Genomic DNA, 21,512 nt, shown 5'->3' with positions numbered 1-21,512 from the left:
GACAGTGTCCCCGGATGCTCCAATAGCAAGAGGATCTAAAAGTGAGTTCATTTGTAGCCCACAAGAGGTTTATGCTAAGTACAGTAAGCACAAGTCAAGGAAGAACTGCCATCAAGTCACTTTGAAGTAATTAACACATGCCTCCTGTCACACGATCAACCTGTCAACAATCTGGATAATGGGAATATGTCATACTGTTTGTTCTACTTTACAAAGCACCGATAAGTGCGTCAAACTCAATAACCTCCTGTTTCTAAATGCTAGTCTGATTGTATCATGTGGCCTACACTCGGGACATTAGGGCGTTATGATAGCCTAAATATAAGTGTGTGTGTGTGTGTGTGTGTGTGTGTGTGTGTGTACCTATGTGTGTGTGTGTGTGTGTGTGTGTGTGTGTGTGTGTATATATGTTCTGTCTCTCCGGTCTCTTGGGACACCATGCGTTGTGTGCGTGTCGCTGTGGCGTAAGCGTGAGTTGGCAGATGCTGCGTAGAGCTTTGGTCGGCCGGGGATGCTCCGGTTCAACGCGGCAAATCTCCCGTAGTCTGCGAGGCTCGCTGGCTTGCCATGCATTACGTAATACTTGATCTCCCTATTCTTTCTACCGATTTCAGATAGACTCGGATCAAACATGACTCGTATGGCTCGGGTGGAAAACTATCGTCAATCGTAAACTGAACTCACAGCGCTGACCGTGTAAGGGGCGTCCCATTTATCCTCAAATGGTCCATGAATAATTTAGAACAAAATGGAGAAACGGCTGTCTCCAGGTGTATTTTTCTGAAGGCAGACATTAACGAGGCTATTTTCGGCGTAATTGTGTGGGGTGGATGCTGAACCGACTCCGCTGTTAGGCTACCATCCCTTTGTATTTTATCAGAAGGAGTCGCACCGCTGACTGCAAGGTGCCAAACACGCTACAGCAGGTGCAACCGCGAGTCCGGAATCTATTCCAGGGAAGATGACAACACGGCAGCAGACACGAACACACTACTCAGCATCTAGCTCAAGAGGAATCTGAATCAATTTGCTCACCTTCGTTTTGATATCGCCTTCATATGTTTCCAGCCTTCTGATCCGAACGCTACTACGACCGTGCGCTTCAGCGAGGGCGGGGGATACGGGTGGACGGTGCGCTTTCTCCTCGTTTAAAGTGACAGTAGCGTCTCCTCTCTCCTCCTCCTCTTTGTCAAAATCCGGATGGACGCAAATGTGCACAGATAACAATTGACAATTGTTGGGCGGCCTATGTCCTTTCCACTTCTTCAAGACTTCAAAAGACATTTCATTTTATCATCATGCCAAAGAAGCATCAGCAGAATGGCAGGACTTAGTCCTACTTGGTGTGCTACTGATGCTGCATTCACGTGCTATGGAAAAGATGATATTTTCCATTTGTGAACTGGTATTGTAGTTACCAGTGTGTTGTGTTCAAGTGCTTTGTTGCCGTAATGATGGGAAATTAGTAAATTGCCTGTCGCTCATCACTAGCTAGCATATCGCTCTGGGTAGGTAACACCAAACCATAACAGCTTTTTAAAAATGTACACTGAGTGTTAAAGCACTATATTACAATTGTCAATGACACAACATTGTATAGGCTACAAAAAATATCTGCTAACAGTAGCAAAACATTTTCAGTATTAAACAATGCTATCACACGCCATGTTGAAAATGTCAAAGGTTATCTCATCTCGGCAACTCGTCCATCAAAATATTCTACGAGTTGCCCAGTGGAAAATACCACATAGATGGTGTTCATGTGCATTTTTGACCTTGGCTTTTGGTATTTACCATAATTACCATAGCACATGAAGGCACCATGACTATGTGTCCACAAACCTGATTTAAAGGCGCGAAGGAGCGTTGTCGTCCACTCTTTCGTGGTGTTGGCTCGATGATCAGGTGGTATTGGCTGTTGGTGAGTGCCAGTAAGCCTGCACCTGGTCATTTAGAAATTGGGTTCCGAACTTCCGATGGTATTATTCTTAAAATCAACTAAATAGTGCATATTACAGTATTCATAAAATAATGTTCAAGCACACAGGCTAGCAGACGGAAATAGGATTTCTAAAGTATTTTCGGTGCTGGTCCCTTCACATCCGCTGCAACAGAAGGCTGGCCAACAACTGAGGGAGTCTGCAGACGAGACTGCAACCAGCTCATGCTTTGGGAATAAAAGTCTATAAAAAGCCTATTCATAAATGTCATAATTTGTTAAAATAACATGATGTATATTTACAATCAGTAAATGATTCTACACGATTCTGACACAATTTAATTTCTTAAGCTGATCATGTTTGGAAGTTTAAACCTGGCAATTATGGACACATAAGCATGAATGTTTTAGGAATCTACCTGCACCAAATAACAATGAGTATGAGTGTAGTCAATGGAACAAGGTATCAATGGAGAACACATTCACCACTATAGGGGCAAACTTCTCTTTGTTGCCAGAACTTTGCTGGAAGTTTGGCAAACTTGGGAACACTTCTAGCGGAGGGGTGTCAAGCTTAAGGCCCACAGGCCCAATGTGCCAAGTCATGTTATGTGGCCCGCGGGCCCAATGTGGCCCAATGTGCCAAGTCATGTTATGTGGCCCACAGGCCCAATGTGCCAAGTCATGTTATGTGGCCCACAGGCCCAATGTGCCAAGTCATGTTATGTGGCCCACAGGCCCAATGTGCCAAGTCATGTTATGTGGCCCGCGGGCCCGATGTGCCAAGTCATGTTATGTGGCCCGCGGCCTGCCACGTCATTTTAGATGTACATCACTATTAAGCAGTTAGTATATTTCTCAAAACAATTAGTGCAAACTACTCTGCAAAAGCACGTCACTGGCTCAATGGATACAGTAGTCCGTTCCTAAAAAGCAAGTGCAAACTACTCTGCAAAAGCACGTCACTGGCTCAATGGATACAGTAGTCCATTCCTAAAAAGCAAGAGTGAATGAAACTGCCAGTGTCATCAACATGAGTCTCGGCACCATCTTTAAGAACAAGATAGTCAAATGGCTTCATCTCTATGAGCAAGATAGTCAAATGGCTTCATCTCTATGAACAAGATAGTCAAATGGCTTCATCTTTATGAACAAGATAGTCAAATGGCTTTGACACATTAAATGAGAAGTCTCGGCACCATCTTTATGAACAAGATAGTCAAATGGCTTTGTCACATTAAATGAGAAGTCTCGGCACCATCTCTATGAACAAGATAGTCAAATGGCTTTGACACATTAAATGAGAAGTCTCGGCACCATCTTTATGAACAAGGTAGTCAAATGGCTTTGACACATTAAATGAGAAGTCTCGGCTCCATCTTTAAGAACAAGATAGTCAAATGGCTTCATCTCTATGAACAAGATAGTCAAATGGCTTTGTCATCTCTATGAACAAGACAGTCAAATGGCTTTGACACATTAAATGAGAAGTCTCGGCACCATCTTTAAGAACAAGATAGTCAAATGGCTTCATCTCTATGAACAAGATAGTCAAATGGCTTTGTCACATTAAATGAGAAGTCTCGGCTCCATCTTTATGAACAAGATAGTCAAATGGCTTTGACACATTAAATGAGAAGTCTCGGCACCATCTCTATGAACAAGATAGTCAAATGGCTTTGTCACATTAAATGAGAAGTCTCGGCTCCATCTTTAAGAACAAGATAGTCAAATGGCTTTGTCACATTAAATGAGAAGTCTCGGCTCCATCTTTAAGAACAAGATAGTCAAATGGCTTTGTCACATTAAATGAGAAGTCTCGGCTCCATCTTTAAGAACAAGATAGTCAAATGGCTTTGACACATTAAATGAGAAGTCTCGGCACCATCTTTAAGAACAAGATAGTCAAATGGCTTCATCTCTATGAACAAGATAGTCAAATGGCTTTGTCACATTAAATTAGAAGTCTCGGCACCATCTCTATGAACAAGATAGTCAAATGGCTTTGACACATTAAATGAGAAGTCTCGGCTCCATCTTTAAGAACAAGATAGTCAAATGGCTTTGTCACATTAAATGAGAAGTCTCGGCTCCATCTTTAAGAACAAGATAGTCAAATGGCTTTGTCACATTAAATGAGAAGTCTCGGCACCATCTCTATGAACAAGATAGTCAAATGGCTTTGACACATTAAATGAGAAGTCTCGGCACCATCTCTATGAACAAGATAGTCAAATGGCTTCATCTTTATGAACAAGATAGTCAAATGGCTTTGTCATCTCTATGAACAAGATAGTCAAATGGCTTCATCTTTAAGAACAAGATAGTCAAATGGCTTTGTCACATTAAATGAGAAGTCTCGGCACCATCTCTATGAACAAGATAGTCAAATGGCTTTGACACATTAAATGAGAAGTCTCGGTACCATCTCTATGAACAAGATAGTCAAATGGCTTCATCTTTATGAACAAGATAGTCAAATGGCTTTGTCATCTCTATGAACAAGATAGTCAATCATCTTTAAGAACAAGATAGTCAGATGGCTTTGTCATCGTTTAAGAACAAGATAGTCAAATGGCTTTGTCATCGTTTAAGAACAAGATAGTCAAATGGCTTTGAGAAGTCTCGGCACCATCTTTATGAACAAGATAGAATAGAATAGAATAGAATATATACTTTTTTGATCCCGTGAGGGAAATTCAGTTCTCTGCATTTAACCCAATTTAACCGAATTAGTGAACACACACAGCACACAGTGAAGTGAATTACACAACCCAGAGCAGTGAGGGGTTAGGTGCCTTGCTCAAGGGCACTTCAGCCGTGGTGGACTGGTCGGGGATCGAACCGGCAACCCTCCGGTTACAATCCCGATGCGCTAACCATTACACCACGGATGCCCCAGTTAGTCAAATGGCTTTGAGAAGTCTCGGCACCATCTTTCTGAACAAGATAGTCAAATGGCTTTGTTTTCATTATGTTTATTCTCTCAGTGTTTTCCAATGCAGAAAAGGTCAGAATTCAGTAACCTGAAAATGCCCAAGACAGCACTATACACTTCTTGTATAGCCATTTGAAAACTACAGTAAAGTTACACATTGCTGCAGTTAGGGGAGTAAGAGAGTACTGTAGGCTACAAGACACTGAATACGTACGTTTCACATTTGTACTGTATATGCTCTTTGCAATTCTACAACATTGTGAGAGAATTTCATAACTAGTTCAACAATTTTGTATGTACAGTAGTGACTCAAGCAATGAAATGAAGACTAGTAGTTTTATTTGGAATGGCTATTCAGCATCCACTTCATTTAACTGACATGACATAAGCAAATGATAATGTTATAAAACAGCAGACAATAGTATGAAAGCAACTGATACATGTCCAAAAGTATTTGCAATTTCTTCAGAGGAAGGAGAATTGCTACTGTGATGTGCGCAAATGACTAAATGTTGTGCAGGTTAAGCTAATAGAGAATTTCATTCTGATCTGAGAACAGAACCAAAGCAACTGAGAAAAACTGTATAATAAATTGACCATGAACTACATTTCCCATAATGCATATGAATCAAGTTACTTGTGAAGTGACAGCATCCTGTCACTAGGTTGCAGTATTTCCATTAGTGTAATTTTTCGCCTTACAGTAAGAAATACAAACTGATTCCAAAATGTCCAGAAAGAGAAAAACTGATCCAGATGGAAGGCTGTTTCAAGAGATATGGGAAGGCCAATAAATATGTGTGTGTTTCAAGAGATATGGGAAGGCCAATAGATGTTTGTGTGATATGGGAAGGCCAATAGATGTTTGTGTGATATGGGAAGGACAATATATGTTTGTGTGATATGGGAAGGCCAATAGATGTTTGTGTGATATGGGAAGGCCAATAGATGTTTGTGTTCCAAGAGGTATGGGAAGGCCAATAGATGTTTGTGTGATATGGGAAGGCCAATAGATGTTTGTGTTCCAAAAGATATGGGAAGGCCAATAGATGCTTGTGTTTCAGGAGATATGGCAAGGACAATATATGTTTGTGTGATATGGGAAGGACAATATACTGTATGTTTGTGTTCCAGGTATGGGGAGGCCAATATATGTTTGTGTTCAAAGAGGTATGGGGAGGCCAATATATGTTTGTGTTCCAAAAGGTATGGGGAGGCCAAAAGATGTTCATTTCAACATTTCTTTTATGTTATGAGGCAATGGCGGTTGTCAAACAGTGCAATATACACCAGCATTTTGACACCAAACACGGACCTACGTAAGTATTATGCATATTTAACATTACATTTAGTTACATTTAGCTTGCTGTGTTCATGATTTATAGATCAGTGCTGTGTTCATGATTTATAGATCAGTGCTGTGTTCATGATTTATAGATCAGTGCTGTGTTCATGATTTATAGATCAGTGCTGTGTGTGTTCATGATTTATAGATCAGCAGTACTGTGTTCCTCATGATTTATAGATCAGTGCTGTGTTCATGATTTATAGATCAGTGCTGTGTTCATGATTTATAATCATCAGTGCTGTTCATGATTTATAGAGCAGTGCTGTGTTCCTCATGATTTATAGATCAGTGCTGTGTTCATGATTTATAGATCAGCAGTGCTGTGTTCCTCATGATTTATAGATCAGTGCTGTGTTCATGATTTATAGATCAGCAGTGCTGTGTTCATGATTTATAATCAGCAGTGCTGTGTTCATGATTTAAAGATCAGTGCTGTTCATGATTTATAGATCAGTGCTGTGTTCATGATTTATAATCAGCAGTGCTGTGTTCATGATTTATAGATCAGTGCTGTGTTCATGATTTATAGAGCAGTGCTGTGTTCATGATTTATAATCAGCAGTGCTGTGTTCATGATTTATAGATCAGTGCTGTGTTCATGATTTATAGATCAGTGCTGTGTGTGTTCATGATTTATAGATCAGCAGTACTGTGTTCCTCATGATTTATAGATCTGTGCTGTGTTCATGATTTTTAGAACAGTGCTGTGTTCATGATTTATAGATCAGTGCTGTGTTCATGATTCATAAATCAGCAGTGCTGTGTTCATGATTTATAATCAGCAGTGCTGTGTTCATGATTTATAGATCAGTGCTGTGTTCATGATTTATAGATCAGTGCTGTGTTCATGATTTATAATCAGCAGTGCTGTGTTCATGATTTATAGATCAGTGCTGTGTTCATGATTTATAGATCAGTGCTGCGTTCATGATTTATAATCAGCAGTGCTGTGTTCATGATTTATAGATCAGCAGTGCTGTGTTCCTCATGATTTATAGAGCAGTGTTGTGTTCCTCATGATTTATAGATCAGCAGTGCTGTGTTCATGATTTATAGAGCAGTGTTGTGTTCCTCATGATTTATAGATCAGCAGTGCTGTGTTCATGATTCATAGATCAGCAGTGCTGTGTTCATGATTTATAATCAGCAGTGCTGTGTTCATGATTTATAGATCAGTGCTGTGTTCATGATTTATAGATCAGTGCTGCGTTCATGATTTATAATCAGCAGTGCTGTGTTCATGATTTATAGATCAGCAGTGCTGTGTTCCTCATGATTTATAGAGCAGTGCTGTGTTCATGATTTATAGATCAGTGCTGCTGTGTTCATGATTTATAATCAGCAGTGCTGTGTTCATGATTTATAGATCAGTGCTGTGTTCATGATTTATAGATCAGTGCTGCGTTCATGATTTATAATCAGCAGTGCTGTGTTCATGATTTATAGATCAGCAGTGCTGTGTTCCTCATGATTTATAGAGCAGTGCTGTGTTCATGATTTATAGATCAGTGCTGTGTGTGTTCATGATTTATAGAGCAGTGCTGTGTTCATGATTTATAGATCAGTGTTGTGTTCATGATTTATAGATCAGTGCTGTGTTCCTCATGATTTATAGATCAGTGCTGTGTTCATGATTTATAGATCAGTGCTGTGTTCATGATTTATAGATCAGTGCTGCGTTCATGATTTATAATCAGCAGTGCTGTGTTCATGATTTATAGATCAGCAGTGCTGTGTTCCTCATGATTTATAGATCAGTGCTGTGTTCCTCATGATTTATAGATCAGCGCTGTGTTCATGATTTATAGATCAGTGCTGCGTTCATGATTTATAATCAGCAGTGCTGTGTTCATGATTTATAGATCAGCAGTGCTGTGTTCCTCATGATTTATAGATCAGTGCTGTGTTCATGATTTATAGATCAGTGCTGTGTTCCTCATGATTTATAGATCAGTGCTGTGTTCATGATTTATAGATCAGTGCTGTGTTCATGATTTATAGATCAGTGCTGTGTTCCTCGTGATTTATAATCAGCAGTGCTGTGCTCCTGTCATGACACTCTTGGCCACTAGGTGGCACACACAACACAGGTTGTCATGTCACAACACTTTTACATTACTGTCAGACAACAACAGCATGCAGCTCTTTACGACATGTGTTCTTATCTCACAACATCACTGATCTTATTTGTGCAAAAGCAACAATAGTTTATCATATTTCACATTATTTTCTCAGGACAAGCAGGGTGTGTCTGGACTACTGGTATTCTCGCAGCTGTTTATAACCCAGTGACTATATTTTCAATATTTAACCCAGTATTATTTTAGTCACCATGTATACCATTTGTACTAAACATGATATAGAATGTCTTAGTTAATAATAGTACTTAATAATAATTAGATAATATCTCATAACTGTGAAAAGTAGTTCTCATCTCTAGTGTCATTAGTGTCTTGTGTATTTTTGAACAGTAAACTGGCTCAGGTAGTGTTGTGGTTGAACCACTAGACCCCACTAGGGGTTCTCTCACCCCGGTGGGGGCATATAGGGAGTAAATGCTCGTGTTCTCTCACCCCGGTGGGGGCATATAGGGAGTAAACGCTCATGTTCTCTCACCCCGGTGGGGGCATATAGGGAGTAAATGCTCATGTCAGCTGTTTGTTTGTATCAAGATCAGGGTCACGCTGTGTTGGTTATTGGAGCAATATATTCAGAAACATAAATGTTGAGTGATGTACTTGAGAGCAAAGATCAACCTGAGTCAAATTCCTAGTTTGTTTACGCAAACATGGCCAATAAAGCTGATTCTGATTCTGTTTGACATTTATATATCATGTATGAGGTTTGTTATATATTGTTAATCTGTGTTATTTTTATTTTTAAGACAAAGGTTTTAGTAAAAACACATATGAAGATATTCTATCATCAGTGACCTATTAAACCAAACAGGCCTATATATATATATATATATATATATATATAAAAACATAAATATAATATAATATATATATCCATAGGCCTGTTTGGTTTAATGATGTTTTCCGGGTCTTCATTTCTGCATAATAAGACACAACAAGGGCATTGGGGTCACTGTTCTGCCATATCGCTAAAAGGTCTCAACATTTTTGTTGCTCAAAAGCTCCTCTTCAAAATGAAATGGGGCCTTACCTAGCAACAAGTGAGAGTCTAATTTCATTGGCGTTTGTGAAGTCAATTATTGCTCCCAGGGGACTTTCCAGAGGGTGTGCTACTGAATGTAATGCGCAGACTCTGACACTAGGGGCGCTGTTGTGCTGCACTGACATGAGGCTGAGAGTGCTGAATCATGAGCTGAAATGAAATTAGCTTCTTCCCTGCAACAGATGACGCTTGTGTTTAAAAAGACCTCATTGGCTGGATAAAGCTGAATGGTTCTAGTATGGGACTTTCCGAGGTGTTTTTTGAAAAGGGATGTTTATGTAACCAATGCCAGTTTCACTTTCACTTGCTTGCTTTGTGAGAACAAACAGACAGATTGGAAGTAAGAGTGTGTGTTGACCTCATCAGAACCTCATGAGTGCAGGGACAGGCTGTGCAACACTACTAGGCTGCCACTAGGATTACTACCACTACCACTGCTGATATTACCACCACTAGGCCTCATTACTTTGCCTGAGAAAATAAAGGCAAGGCAGGTTTATTTATATCAGCAAACAATGAACTTTACATCATTAAAAGTACAACTAGACAATGATAGCAAGTAAACTTACAACAGGACATAATAGTGAAAGAAAGGAAATAATAAAATAAGTTAAAATAGTACATAAACACAGAATATTGCTCCTTAAGTTGAAGAAATATAATAACGATGAGGATCTGCAGGGGTTTAACTGTTTTCCTGTCAGCACATTATTGTCTGTAGATGCTCATTCAGATCATGGACAGTCATGCTGCAGAATCTTCTGCAGTTACACAAACATCAATGAGTCCAAACACAACTCATTATATTTCATATCTGTCAGTTGGTGTTCAACATTGTATACTGTACACTGAAAACTCTCTCTGATATCAAAGCTGTATACTGAAAGCTCTCTCTGTTATCCAAGCCGTACTGTTATCAAAGCTGTAGGCTATACTGAAAGCTCTCTCGGTTATCATATGCATATGAAAGTTAAGTGAAGCTACATGTTTGTTGTTTCATGTCGGCAGTTTTGAAGTGGACCAACACGATGGCTGCTTGAGAGGTTTGTGTTTCTCAAACACAACTCATTATATTCAACATTGTCTGCTGGCAGTACTAAGTGAATCATTCAAAGTTTTATTTGTATTGTTTTTTTTACCCCAGTAGGCATAGTTATGCCCTCATCATCTCCTACTCAAGCAGTCACAGCAACTACCGAGTCAAACAAAGCCTTGAAAGCTCTCTCTTTTATCAAAGCTGTATACTGAAAGCTCTCTCTTTTATCAAAGCTGTATACTGAAAACTCTCTCTTTTATCAAAGCTGTATACTGAAAACTCTCTCTGGTATCAAAGCCGTATACTGAAATCTCTCTGTTATCGTGTGCACATATGAAAGGGAAGTGAAGCTACATGTTTGTTGTTTCATGTCAGCAGTTTTGAAGTGGACCAACATGATGGCTGGTTGAGAGGTTTGTGTTTCTCTTCCTCTTGTCTGAAGTGTTTGGGGATGCTGGATTCTGGTGGTCTGCGTCAGGCGCTATAACATGAAACCTGGAGGAGTCCTGTACGGATCCAGTCTGTCCTAGATGTGCTTCATTATATTATGAGGAAGTGAGCAGTTAGCGGTTAGCGTGCTAGAAGTGCTTCATTATGAGGGAGTGAGCGGTTACCTGGAGGCATCCTGTACGGATCCAGTCTGTGTGCTAGAAGTGCTTCATTATATTATGAGGAAGTGAGCAGTTAGCAGTTAGCGTGCTAGAAGTGCTTCATTATGAGCAGAGCCCATTTATGGAGAGCCGGTCCACTCGCTATTACTGTAACTCCATTGTATCTGCATTGTACCTGCAGTTCCTGTTGCAGTTCCACTAGGGGCAATCACTAGCAAGTGATCAAACAATGGGGGTCTATGGGGCTAGACGGCTAAATTGGTCTGTTTCACCTGATTGTCATTAAAAAATCGAAGATTGGATTTTAGTTTCTGCAAGCTCAATATGGGTTATAGGTCGAAAATTGAATGAACAATTACTTATGGCCCTTTGGTTTCTCACAGGCTTGGTCGTTGTTGCCCATAACACACTAGCACCCTGCTAATGAATGACGTCATTGACACGTTTGAAAGGCTTTTTAGAGCAATTAAGGGACTTAAAAAATCTAATAGTCGGCCGTGTGTATTTTCCTTGACCCTTTCACATGCAATATTCCGATTTCTACACAAAAAATTATATCCAGAGAAAAGTGGATTTTAGGAGAAACTCCATTCAACCCCATTCATTCTCCACTTGCTCGCGATCGCCCTCTAGTTGCAGTACCATGCGGAAGTGTTCAGCGAGTGGCCGTTCTCCCCTTATTAGACATTGGCTATGTCTCATTCCGCCCACTTCTACCCTTCGACCACTTAGTTTTAAGTATATAGTGTAGATAACACAAAAAGTCAGTGCACTGAAGGTACCGGATGACCCCCTAAAAACGGTCAAAAAGTTCAGTGTGGAACGATGGACCCTACTCGCACTAAACGGACGCCATCTTGACTAAAAAGCGGAAGGGGAGGGACTAAGGACGTCGTGGAGGTTTTTCAAATTTGAAAACAATGGTTGTCTCTGCTTTCATAAATGTAAGCAATGGTGGTAAAACGAGACATTGTACTGTTGTCTAATGCATCACTTAGCCTACATGTCCCTCACTGACTGAAGCCGACATAATTATTTGGCGAGTTAATTAGCCTAAAAGTTACAGGTTAATGCTACCTAGCTACCTAGCACGTTAAGTCAGCCAGCCACTGGGATGAGCATGTTATACATGTTAACTCTGGTATTAATGTAAGTAACAGCAGAAATACAAAACGTTTACTGTAGTCTAATGCATTAATTAGGCTACATGTCATCACTGACTAAAGCCAACAATCATTTGGGAGAGTTAACGTAACCTTACATGCTAATGCCACCTAGCTACCTAGCACGTCACATGACATGCTCATCCCAGTGGCTGGCTGGCTTAACATGCTAGGTAGCTAGGTAGCATTAACCTGTAACTTTTAGGCTAATTAACTCGCCAAATAATTATGTCGGCTTCAGTCAGTGAGGGACATGTAGGCTAAGTGATGCATTAGACAACAGTACAATGTCTCGTTTTACCACCATTGCTTACATTTATGAAAGCAGAGACAACCATGGTTAGCGTGCTAGAAGTGCTTCATTATGAGGGAGTGAGCGGTTAGCGTGCTAGAAGTGCTTCATTATGAGGGAGTGAGCGGTTAGCGTGCTAGAAGTGCTTCATTATGAGGGGGTTAGCGGTTAGCGTGCTAGAAGTACTTCATTATGAGGGAGTGAGCGGTTAGCGGTTAGCGTGCTAGAAGTGCTTCATTATGAGGGAGTGAGCAGTTAGCGGTTAGCGTGCTAGAAGTGCTTCATTATGAGGGAGTGAGTGGTTAGCAGCTAGCGTGCTAGAAGTGCTTCATTATGAAGGAGTGAGTGGTTAGCAGTTAGCGTGCTAGAAGTGCTTCATTATGAAGGAGTGAGTGGTTAGCGGTTAGCGTGCTAGAAGTGCTTCATTATGAAGGAGTGAGTGGTTAGCGTGCTAGAAGTGCTTCATTATGAGGGGGTTAGCGGTTAGCGTGCTAGAAGTGCTTCATTATGAGGGAGTGAGTGGTTAGCGTGCTAGAAGTGCTTCATTATGAGGGAGTGAGCGGTTAGCGTGCTAGAAGGACTTCATTATGAGGGAGTGAGCAGTTAGCGGTTAGCGTGCTAGAAGTGCTTCATTATGAGGGAGTGAGCGGTTAGCGTGCTAGAAGTGCTTCATTATGAGGGAGTGAGCAGTTAGCGGTTAGCGTGCTAGAAGTGCTTCATTATGAGGGAGTGCGCGGTTAGCGGTTAGCGTGCTAGAAGTGCTTCATTATGAGGGAGTGAGCGGTTAGCGTGTTAGAAGTACTTCATTATGAGGGGGTTAGCGGTTAGCGTGTTAGAAGTACTTCATTATGAGGGAGTGAGCGGTTAGCGGTTAGGGTGCTAGAAGTGCTTCATTATGAGGGAGTGAGCGGTTAGTGTGCTAGAAGTGCTTCATTATGAGGGGGTTAGCGGTTAGCGTGCTAGAAGTGCTTCATTATGAGGGAGTGAGCGGTTAGCGGTTAGGGTGCTAGAAGTGCTTCATTATGAGGGAGTGCGCAGTTAGTATAATCATTTATATCACCATTGATATACTTATTTATACCAACCATCATGACTTACAGTAATACTAACACACTTTATTTCTCTTCCCTTTCCCTATACCTCACCTGTGAGGTAAACCATTACCAGCCATCAACCATCTCTGTGCCTGTCCTTCATCACACCTGAAGTCACATCCCTCTGACTGCCCTACCATCGCCTGCTGTGGTTCCCTGCCCGAATCTTTGGCCCACGCATCCTAGCGAGTCGCGACCCATCACTTTCCAAAATAACTAATGGATTACTAATGGACAATTTATTCCCTACACTGGACTATTTGAACTTAGATTGTCATTGTAACTTTCAAACTACAAATGACTTTACTGTAACTGACCCCAGGCAGATGGGTTGGGCCCTTGAGTCGTGGATCTGTCTGAGGTTTCTTCCTATATGTATCTCCAATTCTAGGGAGTTTTTCCTTGCCCCTGTTACTCATGGGCTCTCTTTGAATGTTTAACACTCTGTAAAGCGCCATGAGACATGTGTAATGTTTTGGCGCTCTATAAGTGAAATTAAATTGAAATTAAATTGAGACATACAGTATGTGTCAGAAGACTGAATGGAAACCCTGCGCTGACATTTGACAGCAGTGTTCACCTAGAGACAGATGATCCTAGTAATCTGATTGGCTGTTGGGTGAGTGTGTCTCAGTTGGGTTTGCCTGCAGTCTGAGAGAGTTTGTGTTCCCTTTACTCTCACTGTGCTCAACACTGAGTCTCCAGCAGTCCCATGAAGATGACTCTAACAGGGGTATTTCTCGTCCTTATTGGGATTATCTACACAGAGGCCAAGAGTGAGTAAACTGGTGGTGTTTCTACATGCGGAAGCTAAGAGCTGTAGATTACGGTTGGGACTTTTGGACATTAATGCAGCATGAGCAGAGCAGGATCTTAATACATTTCAGAAAGTTATAGAATATGTATGTATATATGTGTATGTACGCTTTTTCATTGAAATGAATGCTTTGTCTAATCACCACTGGATGCTCAAATCAATAACAACATATATTGGGTTGCACCAAAAGAATGGAATAGTAAAGTGCAGTCCTGAGACACTCATTACTGAGGCACTACATCATCAGTCTGTGTCTTGTAATTATTACTTTAACACAAATGAACTGTAAAAAACGGGAAAGTTTTGTTTTTAGATAGATGGAGAGGTCATATGTCTGTTGTGTGAATTGCATTCATCCTACACACTGCACTGAAGGATGTTGCCCTCACCGCTGGTTCTGTTCTGTTGCATTTCCCAGATGTACATGAGGATGTTTATCTGAGTGGATGCACAGACACAGATGGAGAGAGCATGTATGGACTGGATGGGGAAGAGAAGAGACATGTAGACTGGAAGGCTGGAAAGTATGTGAATACACTGCCTGAGTTTGCTGATCAATATGGAATTGTGGAGGGCGCATATGAGCAGGCTCTTGTTGACCAGCAAACCTGCAAGGCGAATTTAGGATTAAACATACAAGTTAATAAAAACCCAGCAGTGGCAGAGGGTGAGTTGAAATAATATCACTGATTTCATTTCTTCAGCTGGTTTTAATCATCATATGCTAAAAAGTAAAAAATCACCTCTCATCCGTGTGAGGTGCAGGATTAAGAGTAAACTTGATCTTTTAAAGAGGAATAATGCAGGATCGGCGATTTCATCTCTGGTTTCGTTTTCGTTTTTCGTTTTCGCTCGTTTTATGCTTGCATATTTCTCTGCAGAGCTTCCCCGACAGCTTTAGCGTGTATATTTATACATATATAGGCTATATATAAATATATAAATTGCAAGCGTGGTTCTTCTTGTTCCTTTCGCGTCTCTGACTTACAGATGTAAACAGCAAACGATCCTTTATCAGAAAGTTGCAAGGTTGTAATTAGCGGATAGGGACACTAGGGGCGGGAGGAAATGTGACTGTTTTCGATAAAACTGGTCAGTCAAGCAAAACAACGATTTCTAAGCGATTTTATGACTATGAAAAAGTTGCATAGGGTCTCTTTAAAGAAGAATCTGCACACTTCAAGTAGGGCTACTCTCGCATAGTAAACAAATGGAATGTTGGAACATTGGGCTCCCCGACACAAAAGCGACAGGTCGGGTTTGCGTGATCTTTTGATGATGCCGAGGGGTTAGCATTTGGAAAATGTGGATAGCGACCTGAACAGATGGGGTTTGCTCCCTACCTCTTTCCTGTCCAGACTTTCAGTCATCAAGATGAACATACTGCCTCGCATTAAAGGAGAATTCCGGTGTGAAATTGAGCTTAACTGTACCGAAACATGTTAAGGTGTACTCACACGTGTTTTAGACGCACTTTCACTCACCCCCAGCATTCCGAACTCGTTTTCAGCCTAGCTTACAGTAGGCTTGAATCTATTAGATTGGGCATTACGTAGCCTATGCAGCTAAATCGCTATTTTTAAACCATTAAAAAGCTTCCAAGTAACTCCACACTGCATTGGTAGACTTCTGAGGGTCCTGACATTTAAAAGGAGACACTGAGAACTTTGGAAATGCACAGGAAGTTTATTAAAAAAAGACTGTTTACAAGCAGTGCCTTCATAGAATCTCTCCGCTGGGCGCCATCTTGGAATCAAGTCGCGATAAGCCGACTGACGAGTACGAACGAACAGGAAGGACAGGGGAACATATTGCTAAAGTAATTCCATAGGAAATATATAGTTATACTGTCTACATGAGCATGATGAGTAACAAAGCTCAAAATGTTTGCAATATGTCCCCCTGTCTTTCCTGTTCGTTTGTGCTCGTCAGTCGACTTATCGCGACTTCACCACAAGATGGCGCCCAGCGGAGAGATTCTATGAAGGTACTGCTTGAATAAACAGTCTTTTTTAATAAACTTCCTGTGCACTTCCAAAGTTTTAAGTATCTCGTTTTAAATGTCAGGACCCTCAGAAGTCAACCAATGCAGTGTGGAGTTACTTGGAACCTTTTTAATGGTTTAAAAATAGCGATTTAGCTGCATAGGCTACGTAATGCCCAATCTAATAGATTCAAGCCTACTGTAAGCTAGGCTGAAAACGGAGGAGTTCGGAATGCTGGGGGTGAGTGAAAGTGCGTCTAAAACACGTGTGAGTACACCTTAACATGTTTCGGTACAGTTAAGCTCAATTTCACACCGGAATTCTCCTTTAATTTTGTGAGCAGTATGATCCCTTTAGCCCCACCAGTTGGATACTGGAAGAAGCTATATTCCATCATTAGTTCTTACTTATGGAACGGAAAAAAACCCAGAATTAAAGCATCTACATTACAAAGACATACACTATCGGGAGGGGTCAGTTTGCCCAACTTTGAGTGGTATTCCTGGAGTTTTGTTTTACGTCCACTTGTCAATTGGTTGAATCCAAAGATTTTGGTGTCATGGCGTCCCATTGAAGAACATCTAACATACCCACATTGTTTGTCTAGTCTGATATATTCTAACATACCCCAGAGTAAGGTCAAACGTGATTTTGGATCAATAATTTCATATCTCATGGTATGGCACAAAGTCCAACGATTTGCCAAGATCACAAATACATTCTTCGCTCAATCCCCTATCTTCAACAATTACTCTCTCTTAATTGAGAAGAAACCAATTATGTTCCCGCAGTGGAGCAATAGAGGGGTTTGTGTCCTCAAGGATGTTATAGGGAAACAGGGCCTCCGTGCATTCCATGACCTAGAGAGATCCTACAACTTATCGGGCACTTTTTATTTGTATTTACAGTTACGTACGGCAATGCGCGCTCAGGGCGTCCCTTGGGGTATGGAGATGGGGAATCATCCCCTTCATGTAATACTTGACACCAAGGGTAAAATCAATGGTATTGTCTCAGACTTATACAAATTCATAACAAAAGCATCATATAAGCCCTTATCACTTGGTATACTCTGGAAGACAGATGTTAACACCTCAGAGGACCCCGACTGGCACACAGTATGGTCAAACATATCCCTGTCATCTAGAAACCCAGATCATCAAATGATACATTATAGGTTAATCCATAGGTCTTACTTAACACCACGAAGATTACAGCAAATGAAACTCAGAGATAATCACTACTGCGACTTTTGTCCAGACAATACCATCGCTACTTTTTATCATATGGTTTGGCAGTGTCCAGAGGTTAATAGATTTTGGTATAGTGTTTCGTCCATCATGTCCAGTATTAGCAAAGACCCCATCCCTCTCTCACCATGTCTGCTTCTGCTTAATGACACATTGCTCCTAAAATTAACTATAAATGACAGGCGTCTTCTTCTGGCTGGCCTAACAGCCGCCAAAAGAATGATAGTCTGCCGTTGGAAACCACCGCATGTATTATCATTGAGGGAATGGCTATCTTCTTATCGGGATATTGCTCAGCTAGAGCTTTCCACAGCACGTTTACATTATGCCAAAACCTCTAATATTGATTGCTGGTCAAAACTACTAGAAAAAATAAATGACATGATGTAGATAAGGTTAGACTCTCTTTATATTTTATTGTTTACCTCATTTGTCTTACATAATGTTGGTCATCTCTGTTTTTTCTGCTTTTTCTCTCCTTTTTTTTTTTCCTTCCCTTGGTATACTGACTTCTGTGGATTTCATAAAATTAAGGAGGAAATCAGGCGTTACTTGATGTGCATCCAACACAACGTACAATGTCTATTGTTTTTTTGGTATTAAACATTGCACTGACCTCTGTGGAATTCGTATGAAGGAGGAAGTCAGGGTGTGTTGGACACTTTCAAGTATAATATCTATTTAACACACGAAGCCCTATGTCTTGCCTATGTGTTTTATGATTGTATGTGGATCTCTGTGGATATCATTATGATGGAGGAAATCAGCTAGGCTACTATCTAACACTATCAAAGGCACTTGTATGACATGTTCACTGCTCGGGTATATTGGTCACAAGATTCCTGGGTGGCAAAGGGAAAGGGATTGTGTGTGTGTGTGTGTCTGTCTGTCCCTCCCTTTTTTATTTATTTTTTACATTTTTTTAATGGATGTTTATATATTATTTATCTATTGTTGTTCTTTTGTTAATTGTTCACCTTGAGCGAATCATGTTAGGGGTGGGAGGGTGGGTTTTGGCTGGAGGGAGGGGGGATGAGGGGAGGAGAGGGGAAACAGGTATCAGAATAAGCCATAGACCTCTGAAGTTCGCCTACAAAAAAGCCACCATCTTTGCCCAAATAAGGAGATCCGGTATCTCAAGATTTTTCCTATGGGAAAATAACATGGGGATTTTGAATTATCGCACCTGTTAAACTCTCACGGGGACAAAGAAATTGGAAATGCAGATGTTTTGCCCTACAAAGTTTTGTCCTCTGCCTTCAAGTGCATACTGTGATCTTCGGTAGGTGAAGACGGCACACTTTGATCTTCGCTACCCCAGAGCTAACTTACAATGCAACTTGCCATAGGCAGTTAGCTTCAATTAACTCCCGGATCTCCTTATATGGGCAAAGATAGCAGCTTGGGATCCTTTTTGTAGGCGAACTCAGAGAATGTCTAATAAGGGGAGAAGGACCACTAGCGAAATACTTCCGCATGGTACTGCAACTAGAGGGCGATCGCGAGCAAGTGATGAATGAATGGGTGGCAATGGAGCTGAACCCCCCAGTACCACATTTGTCTTTATATAATTTTTTCTCCTGAAATTGCATTAATGCATGCGATGCAGGATAACTTGACTTGACAATCAGCAGACCAATGCAATTTTCAATATGTGTTGTTATTCCTAAAAACCCTTTCAAAGTTTTCATGTCACGTGACACAAGCGAACCACTTTACGGCCATAGACCTAAAAGAAGGTTCAGCTTCACGACGGTCGTAATCGGTCGCGATTGTCGCGAGCATCCATGAGCTACATGCTAGCATGTTACAGGGAAAACGGCCCATCCTTTGAAAAGCAGAAAGGACATGAGTGACTTTTATTTCATTTCCAGTGGAAAACCTATACTCAGGTAGCTACTACGACAATGTACATTAAGAAATGAAGTTGTCAACTGTGAAAAAAACGAGTTCTAGCCGCTTAGCCCCATAGACCACAATTCATTTATCACTTGCTCGGCAACGCCCCTAGCGGAATTTCAACAGATTGCAGGAACAATCCGGTACAATGGAGTTAATAGGAAGTGGACCGGCTCTCCCTAAAGGGGCTCTGGCGAACTTCAGAGGTCTATGGATACAGACGGTTAGAAGGTTGCCGCCCATATATCTATGGTTGCCGCCCCCTCTGTGGGGGAAAACATGCTAACATCGCACAGTGAAAGTGAATGGGCGAACTCGCTAACAGTTACACTTTATATATTCGTTTTACTTTCAAATGCAGCTCTGCTTGTTTCTGAACACAATGTTGTGAAGGAATTGTGTTTACCTAACTGTCCAGTGTATGCTAACAACTTAACTCACTCTCAGTTTCCCAATTTTGATGACAAGCTTCGCTGGAAGCTAATATTCGATGGTAGCTTCATTAGGTTGCGAACTAGCTAACTTTAATATCATCAGTTTAACATAACCAACGTACACATTACGTATTAAAACTATTCCCACGGACATTTTAGGAAATGTACATTAATGTGAGAATACATTTAGATGCAACTTCTGTGTATGTGGTGTTATGCCATAAGACTTAGCTTGCTAAACCGAGCTACTCAGTCCGGCCATTGACACCAGTTCTACAATGGGTGTACTCGAGACAGTTCTGGCTATTTAACTGGAATTAGCAAAATGAGGGAACTTAATGGTACTCTTAACCTCGGTGATATAGAGATAACTATCAGTCCAAACGTGGTTTAGCCGTTTATTGATCTTTGTTAAAATATTTAATCTTGGTGTTTTCTGTACTCACACCGTCCACCTCCATTAGATTGCATGCAGTGGAAACGAATGTTTTCCCCCACGGGGATGTTTCAGCCATGGTAACCACGGTAACTCAACCCACACCAGCCTCCACAAGAGCACCTGTCAACCCACTGTTTTGGAGCAAGATACCAAGAGATCTCAACGCAGCCATCTCTATGTGGAGATGGGCAGTGAGCACAGGTCCCTCTAGAGGCCATCGGGCCCTCAGGCCACCTTCATGAAGTCTGTTTCTGACAGTGTGGTCCGAGACATTCACACCAGTGGCCTGCTGGAGGTCATTCTGTAGGGCTCTAGCAGGGCTCCTTCACCTTGGATTTCTGATGTTAGATGCTGAAAGAGAGATACTTGTACCTTGGAAGGTAGTAGTTACAATTGTCAATGATGGCTTATGGTCAATGTTATCTATTGCAGCTGTGGAGGAAGAGGCCTTTTCTGAGAATGGGGGGACAAACTTCTTCAAGGTACCTACTCACAACTAGCCTGGGTGTTCCCATCCTGCCTTGGGCGGTGATTTCATTCACGCTGCTAAGGCAGTCTGGAAACTACCGCCCTAATTTTTGACTGAGATAGGGGACCAATCACAGAACAGGGGGAAAGCAAGACCATGATGAGCTATGCACAGACACATTTGATAGACATCCGTGGCGCCCAATGAACGGATCTGGGCATTTTTTCAAAAGAAAATGAACGTCTGGTTGCCAGACCACGTCTCATTGAGAAGTGGTAGGCGCTAGCCAGGCTAACTCACAACTGCATTTCCAAACTGTGCTGGAATGTCAAGTACTCGGTCGTATGCAGTGTTGATACCATGGCCATGAAACATTTCTAAATGGCTTTTCCAGTCTTAGCATATGCGGACATCCCTATATAGACAGGGAATGGAGTTTCATGATCTTTAGAATGCCTTTGAGTTGCAGCACCTTCTTTGTCATTTGAAAAGCAATTATACTGAGGAAGCTGAGCCATTGCAAGGTCTGTCCTGGTTGCTCCAAACCTCAGCTGAGATTTTGTGTCAGCCCCATGCTCAATCTTACAGACAAACTGAAGCAAAGCTGGAGGTACAGTG

General features: G+C 41.2%; 1 protein-coding gene across 2 annotated transcripts in view; it reads left to right on the top strand.

Annotated features, from left to right (window-relative positions):
* Nucleotides 1–14,241: 14,241 nt before the first annotated feature.
* LOC134088338 (H-2 class II histocompatibility antigen, A-R alpha chain-like) overlaps nucleotides 14,242–21,512 on the top strand; it is a 152,360-nt gene continuing 145,089 nt past the window's right edge. Inside the window, exons 1-2 of one of the 2 annotated variants that reach the window (XM_062542254.1) lie at nucleotides 14,242–14,377; nucleotides 14,837–15,085. In XM_062542254.1, the coding sequence (XP_062398238.1) occupies nucleotides 14,314–14,377; nucleotides 14,837–15,085 (313 nt within the window). In that variant the 5' untranslated portion in view covers nucleotides 14,242–14,313. The remainder of the gene's footprint in view (nucleotides 14,378–14,836; nucleotides 15,086–21,512) is intronic. The other variant, XM_062542253.1, reaches the window with a different exon arrangement.

Source organism: Sardina pilchardus, chromosome 8 (assembly GCF_963854185.1).
Source record: "Sardina pilchardus chromosome 8, fSarPil1.1, whole genome shotgun sequence".
Lineage (NCBI taxonomy): Eukaryota > Metazoa > Chordata > Actinopteri > Clupeiformes > Clupeidae > Sardina > Sardina pilchardus.
Note: the sequence above shows the minus strand (reverse complement) of the source record. Positions and strands in the feature narration are given on the sequence as shown.